At 42.3% G+C, this 7901-nt stretch overlaps 1 protein-coding gene across 1 annotated transcript in view; it reads left to right on the top strand.

Annotated features, from left to right (window-relative positions):
- PIGU (phosphatidylinositol glycan anchor biosynthesis class U) overlaps window positions 1-7901 on the top strand; it is a 163262-nt gene that overhangs the window by 131794 nt on the left and 23567 nt on the right. The window contains exons 8-9 of the mRNA XM_007934579.2: window positions 4084-4238; window positions 5856-5999. Coding sequence (XP_007932770.1) covers window positions 4084-4238; window positions 5856-5999 — 299 coding nt within the window. The remainder of the gene's footprint in view (window positions 1-4083; window positions 4239-5855; window positions 6000-7901) is intronic.

The following is a 7901-nucleotide window of genomic DNA, read 5'->3' as shown; positions in this document are numbered from 1 at the left end:
CTGTAAAGGAGCTTTGGTAGCATAGTGCCTAAGGCACTTGACTGCTAACCAGAAGGCTGGCGGTTCAAACCCACCAGCCACTCCTCAGAAGGAAAGTTGGGCAATCTACTTCCATAGTGATACTGCCTCAGAAACCCAAGGAGGGGTCGCTATGAGTCAGATCCGACTCGACGGCACCTAACAACAACAAGTGACTGTAAACTTCTTTGCTGTTCTTTTTTTAATTGTTGGAGATGTTGGATTAAGGTGTTGATTTTGGCTCTTCTTTTTTGCTAAATATTTTTACCTCACCTCTTCTTTATTTTGATGCGAAGGTTTATCATTTTTCTTTGAGTTTACCCTATGTTTTATAGTTTTCTTCCCAAGTTTAGAACAGTCCGTTATATCTTGTATTTGTCTTGACTTCCTCACCATTTGGAAGTTTGTACCTACACTGTTTATTTCCTCTTTTTGGTTTGTAGTTTCCCGCATTTATCAATTGATGTCTCTTCTTCACTGTTTACAATCTTGTAGCTAATTTTATTTTGGATACTTCTATAAGTCTGTTGATTTCCTTGTTATGTTGCTGTGTGTATTAATCATCAGTTGTTGTCTGCTGCTGTTGGTTCTCTGTCTGAAGGACTTCCTTTAGCATCTCTTGTAACAATGGTCTCATTTTAACAAATTCCCTTAATTTCTGTTTATCTGGAACATCCTAATTTCACCATCATATTTGAGGGACAGTTTTGCTATTTATATAATTCTTGGTTGGGGAGGGGAAATGAGAGAAAAGAATAAGAATAAAAGAATAATAAAGGAAAAAGTGGGAAAACTCAACAAATGAGGACAACTACAAACCAAAAAGAGGGATGAAACTATGTCATTACAGAACTTCTAGATGGCAGAGAAGTCAAGACAACTATAAGAAAGAACGGACTGTTCTAAACTTGGGAAGAAATTATAAATCACAGGGTAAACTTAAAGAAAAATGATAAAAAAAAGGTAAAAAAAAAATGATCAAAAAGAGGACTGGCATAAATATTCAGCAAATACTAAAACAATAGATAACATGATTCATAAACAAAATGAGCTCGCTTAGAAAATTATATGGAACAAAGAAATCGACACCACGAAAAAGAACATAACAAAAATGACAGCAACAAATTCATATTTGCCAATATTTACATATCTGGCAAGGGACTTATCTCTAAGATTTATAGTAGAAGAGTGGATGACTAGACTATGGTACATACACATAATGGAATGCTATACAACACTAAAGAATAATGTAGAGTCTGCAAAACACTGCATAATGTGGATGAACTTGGAGGACATTATGCTTAGTGACATAAGTCAATCATAGAAGGACAAATATAGTATTAGTTCGTTGTTGTGGAGGGTCGAGGAAAGGTTTATATATGGAAGGAAACTTTCTTTGTTGATTGCCAGGGGTATAAGGAGAGGGGAGGGAACACTGTAAAAAAATAATGACCCATGTCACTTTAGTCTTGTGTATTTCACTGTACATAAATTATATTTCAGTAAAATGCATTTTTAAAAAATGGGAAAACTACAAAAGGAAAAACAAGGGATTTGGCAAACCAAAGGAAGAATAAAAAGAAGGGAACAGGAAAAAGGAAGAGGAAAAAAAGAAAAACAAGAACCAGGGAAGAGAAAGAAAACAATAAAAAAGGATAAAATGGAGAAAATAAAAAGAATAATTTAAAAATCAACCAAAAAACAAAACTGAGGCTGGCAGGGCTTGGCACCCAGGCTTTGTCAGGGAACAGACCAGAATGGAATTTGGGCTCATCAAGAAGGTGGGTGGAAGGTCTGGTGGCATAGTGCTTAAGGCATTTGACTGCTAACCAGAAGGCTGGAGGTTCAAACCTACTAGCCACTCCTCGGAAAGAAGGTTGGGCAATCTACTTCCATAGTGATATTGCCTCAGAAACCCAAGGAGGGGTTGCTAGGAGTCTGATCCAATTCAATGGTAGTGAGTTTTTAAGAAGGTGGGTGGAAGTTGGCTGACCACACCTCTGTTCACTAAGAGAGTGGGGGTTATAAGAGTAACAAGGGCATATCACACCTTTCTGTTCGTCATTCTTCAGTGTGGTTGCCCATGCTGTCCCCAGCAAGCAGAGCCTATTCTTAGGTTGCTGTCAGAACTCCACTTGCACATATTCAAAATGGCCATGCAGCCTGCAAATACTCAATGTGGCAGTGCCCTCAGGACAGCCGGGAGTCCACAGCTCTGTTTGTCTTCTTCTTCAGCAGCGTTTTCCTTTCTGGTTGTCAGGCACCAGGGCAGTCTTGCCCATGCAGTCCTTGGTGAGCAGAGCTGATTCTTAGGATGCTGCTGGATAGGATCATTGCTTGCAGATATTCAAAATGGTTGCACCTTTAGGATAGCCGGCAGTCCACAGCTCTGTTTGTCTCCTTACTCACTGGTTTCATACAGGTGCTTCTACTAGTTGGTGTTTAATCTACTTCTTTATCTTTCCCGTCAAAGCTCAGGCTTCCAGGATTCTCTTCCATATCAGTTCAGTGGTTTCTCATTTCTTTGTTGCAAAGGGTCTGTGTAGCTTGTCTGCCTATTCTGCCATCTTACTTCCTTCCCTCAACATCTTATTTTTTTGAGGAGAAAATTTAAATGGAGAACAAACACAGAAAATAATACAATAAACACCCATATGCCTACTACCCAGAGTAAACAAATACTGAGAACTTTGTCATATAACTTATTTGCTTTTGTTATGTTTAATAAAATACTATGAAGTTCTAGTTTCGTAGGTTCCCCAGTCCTGTTTCCCTGTCTCCTTCACAGGAGGCTAACTCCATCGTGAAGTTTGTATGTATCCTTTTAATCTGTATCTTTGTACTTTTACCATATGTATTTATATCTGTAAATAATACATAGTATTTTTTGTGTAATTTCAAAATGTCAAATAAATTTTTTCATATTGTATAAATTATCTGGCAACTTCCTGTTTTAATTAACCTTATGTTTTTGCAATCTGGCTGTATTGATATATTTAAACTCTGATGTCATGAAATCATTTCTGATCCATAGTGATCCTATAGGACAGAGTAGAACTATCCCCATAGGTTTTCCAAGACTGTTATCTTTAGGGGAAGTGATCCATCACGTTTTTCTCCCACGGAATAGTTGCTGGTATCAAACCACCAACCTATTCATTAGCAGCTGAGCACTTAACCACTGTACCACCAAGGCTTCCTGCTAACACATACAGAAATAACTTACTCTAATATGCTATGAATAGTACCATTATATGATTTACCACAATTTATTTATTCATTCCTCTATTGAAGTTAATTTTTGTTTCATAGTAATGTTTATTAAAAACATGTTACTATGCTAGGTACTGTGGAAGCTTTTAAAAAAGGTTTTTAATGTGGATATATATATATATATATATATATATATATATATATATATAAACATTTGCTTTTTAACCTTTTTTAAATGTAAAATTCAGTGATATTAATTACATTTACCATGTTGTGCAAATACCACCACTATCTGTTTCCAAAATGTTTTCATCACCCAAAACAGAAACTCAGTACCCCTTAACAAATAATTCCTCCTTCTCCCCTCCTCCCAGCCCCTGGTAATCACTGGTCAACTTTCCTTACTGTGTTTGTTGCAACATGTTTCCAGGACACATACCTAGCAATGGTGATACTAGGCCTGACTTTAGGGGATGTGCACTCTAACACCTTTTATTAACATGGTGGTTAATTGTTTGGCTGCTCACTGAAAGATGGCCCAGTTCAAACCCCCAGGGGCTCCATGGGAGAAAGACCTGACAGTCTGCTTCCACAGATGCACTTCCACAGCCAAGAAAAGCCTATGGGACAGTTCTCCTCTGTCATCTAGGGCTGCTATGAGTCGGAGTCAACAACAATCTGTGTTGCTCAAAACGTTACAGAAGTAAATCTAGAGATGAAGACCATGGCAAAATTGTAAGGCTGTGCATCAAAACCATGGCATGATTTTACAGGAAGGATCTTGAAGTTTAAGCTGATAACTGCTGTGTATCCTTGATGTCCTTAAATGCATCCTTTTGCCTTCTCTCCTAGCGGCAGTACATACCAGTGAAAGTCAAGAGCAGAGCCTTCTGGATCTTCTCTTGGGAGTATGCCGTGATGTATGTGGGGAGCCTAGTGGTCATCATCTGCCTGTCGTTCTTCCTTCTCAGCTCCTGGGACTTCATCCCTGCAGTCTATGGCTTCATGTGAGTGATGACCTCGTTATAAAATTCTGGACGCTAATTTGACTTTCACACCTCCAGCTGAAATCACAGGGAGAGAGAAGACAGAGCACTCCAGAGCGGTGGTTCTCAGTCTTTAATGTGCATCAGAGTCACTGCAGGGCTTGTTGAAACACAGACAGCTGGACCCCTTCCCGGAGGTTCTGATTTAGTAGGTCCGGGATGGAGATCCAGAATTTGCATTTCTAACAAGTTTTTAGGTGGTGCTGATTATGCTGGTCTGGGGAACTGATGTGGAGAACCACTGAACAGCTTTGATCTAGTGAGATTGAAGAGGACCTTCTGGGAACGTCCAGAATGACTGCCAGCCTTTGACTGGGAGGTTTTGGCTGTGTCTCAAACAGTATTGGATATATTCCTGTGCTGTGAGAGGGTCTCTCCCAAGTTTTAAAATAATGCCACCTCACATGTCAAACCTTTGGAGAAAACCCAAGTGGGTTTGCCGTATTTTATGCATGCCTGAGTATCTATTCATGAATTCTGCAAACATTTCCAAATGCTGTGTGAGGGGTGCTGAGGTCGGTGGCCCCTGGCCAACCCCACTGGGTGACAGACACTTACCCTTGTCAAGGGAGGGAACACGACCTGAGGAAGAGAACTTCTGCTGGGGATTCTGGACAGTTTACTTGTTAAATCCTGACTGAGCATCAGCAAGCACTCAGGAACTTTCAGCTCTTTATGCTCTGCCTTGGATGGGAGTTACATGGCTGGCAAAACCTTTGTCTGACTTTCTGCTGGACCATAGATCCGTGTTCTTTATGTCATTTCACGGAAAAAGAAATGTCCTTACAGCAGGAGGCAAAGATTTATCCTGGGTGGAGACCTTGGTCAGTAAAATCTGACCACGAGCCATTGCCCCTCTCTCCCTTTCCATGCCTATTTGTTGCTTTTTTTTTTTTTTTTTTGAGTTGAGATCAGTTTCAATATAAACTTTCAGAAGAGCCAGAAAATTTTAGCCCATTTTGTCTGATACAATGAGACAAAGTGTTTCCCAGTTAAACCCTTATTTCTCAGATGAGGTCTGGGACCCTGGGGATCCTAGCCAGAACTTGCTAATGCCTCCTCAGGCCCTTGGCAGTCTCACTGCGGTCCCACGCACTCAGCCTTCTGGCTCCTGTTGTGGGGATGTGTGGCAAGAACAGTGTGGAATGGGGTTTTGAGCTTGTTCCTCTAGGCAACTCTTTGGAATGACCAAAATAGATACTGTTTATTTAAAACCCATGCCTGTTTTGTTCAAGTACTGGGTATCTCCTGATTTTAAATGTACATGTCTTGTGTGGTAAAAGAGGGATTGATCTCTTGATTTCTCGGATGAGTCCCTTGCCTTCTTTCAGATCTTTGATGTACGCCAGATATTGACACAAGTTAACATTTTTATCAGGGTTATCGTTCTCTGTCTCTTTGCCCCTTGATTTTGTTAACTGCTCATATTCCAGGTGCCTGGAGAGTCCCTCACATTCTAATCTCTGTAGGGACAAAGTCATCCTTGGCTGCCCAGCAGTGACCAGGGAGAAAATAAGGTCAAAGCAGACCATTTATAACTTTGCTATTGTTTTTCTCTCTTTGTTTTCTTCATTCCAGACTTTCTGTTCCAGATCTCACTCCAAACATTGGTCTTTTCTGGTACTTCTTTGCAGAGATGTTTGAGCACTTCAGCCTCTTTTTTGTATGCGTGTTTCAGATCAACGTCTTCTTCTACACCATCCCCTTAGCCATAAAGCTAAAGTAAGTAATGGGACCTGCCACTGCTTTGTGCATAGGATCCTTCCCCTTACCCCCTTGTAGCCTTACAGGTATCTTTCAAACTGGGAACACCTTTTATCCGGTTCATGACATCTTTGCCCAGGGAGTCTTGCTCTCAGTTATCTCAGGTGCCATTCGCCATAGCTGCCAATAGAGGGTCGCATGGGTGCACGCTGCAGGAGAGTGCTCCTGGGGCCCGAACATTCCCCAGCCTCACTTTGAGGCACTTGAGCCTGCCTTGCTGCTGGCAGTGCTGCTGATGCCTCAATTTGATCAGATTGGCCGTTTGGGCAGGAGCAGAGGATGGGGGATATCTTTGGAAAAAGTGGATCTAATTTGGTGTTGTCCATCAGCTCAGTGACAGTTTGCCCCAAGGGACATCAAGATGCATTAGTTAGGCCATCTACAGCTCTGTTTAATCTTCTGATCAATTTCCCTCAACAGGGTTTGTCTTCAGAGCCCTCTTCCTGCAGTGTAAGAGGGCTAATGTGTGTGAGCATTGCTCTATCCCAGGTATCTTTTTAGGCTCTCTGAGAACATAGTCATACCTAACCCTCCAGTAGGCATTAGATTATTACCTTCTTCCCCATTATATAGTTGAGGAGACTGATGCTTAGAGAGGTGAAGTGAGTTTTCCAGTGTCACTCACTACTAAGCAGTGGAGTTGGTATTCAGTCCCAGGTTTGTCTGGCTCCAGAATCTACACTCATTCCTCTCACTATGCCTACTCCCGAGAGAGATCAAATTGTAATAGCCCCAGAAATGCTTCTGTTACTTAATTCTAGAGAAGGGAAAATAGGCACAAACAGGTACATATATACCTGGGAGCCTGAAGGAAAGTTTGATTGAGGTTTCGAGAGCTTCAGTTCTCTGCTTTAACTCTCCTGACACTGTCCATGGCCAGTGCACCAGTCCACACAGTTTCCATTTTGGAAAAGCTCAGAGCTGATGTTTCTTTCCCATGAAACAGCTATGGTCTGGCATCTGGTAGAAAACCACCTTTCCTTGGCCTGGCAGCTTTGCCCTGTCCAGTCCTCTAGCAGTCTGTGGTCTGCCTTCTCTGCCCTTGTTGGTCAGGCTCAGCCCCTGGACTGAGGGAATCAAGGAACCCAGAGGACCTGTTTTCACTCTCTGGGCAGTTGCCAGCTGCTTTCATTGTCTGTGTGACAGGCCACAGAAAGTACCTGGGATAGATGGTCAGCACTGTCATGTGACATCTCCCACCCCCCAGGCCAGAGGCTATGAAATACCTGATCTTCCCCACTGCTATCTCCTCTACCTGGATATGAAGCTCCAGCTAACTCTGCAGCCCCCTGTAGTTTTTGCTTCCAGTGCCAGCGTAGTGAGAACAGAGCCCTGCAGGCCATCTCTGCCCCTGTGCAGTATTGCGGCAGGTTACAGTCTCAGTGTTTCTTGTGAGCTCATTTTCACTGGCCTTTCCTTGGGAATGATGCAGCTGTTACCAGCTAACTAAAAAGCCCTGACTTGGACTGTCTTTACAAAGATACTGATGATGTTCCTTGAGCTGGCTGGACTCGGAAGTCATTGGCCTGTGTGACAGCCAAGCTGAGTTTCTGAGGCATTTGCTGTGTAGCAGTGCCAGAGTGTTTAGGGTGTGTACATGTTTGTCTCCACATCTCAGATTTATACCCATTGAGTCACTCTGACCTTTGACCTGAAGACAAGAATTCATTAACCTGAAGAAAACCCCCATGAGCTGAGCATCCAGGTACTCTGCAGAAGCAGGCCACGTGCATGTGTATTAGGGTTAGCCAAGGAGGGTGCTAGGAGCTCTGGTAGCATAGTGCCTACACTTGACTGCTCACCAGAAGGCTGGCGGTTCAAACCCACCAGCCACTCCTTGGAAGGAAGATTGGGCAATCC

The sequence above is a fragment of the Orycteropus afer genome, unplaced genomic scaffold, assembly GCF_000298275.1.
Source record: "Orycteropus afer afer isolate SDZICR_OR568_19922 unplaced genomic scaffold, OryAfe1.0 scaffold00020, whole genome shotgun sequence".
Taxonomy (NCBI): Eukaryota; Metazoa; Chordata; class Mammalia; order Tubulidentata; family Orycteropodidae; genus Orycteropus; species Orycteropus afer.
The sequence above is the reverse complement of the archived record's forward strand: the minus strand, read 5'-3'. Positions and strand labels throughout refer to the sequence as shown.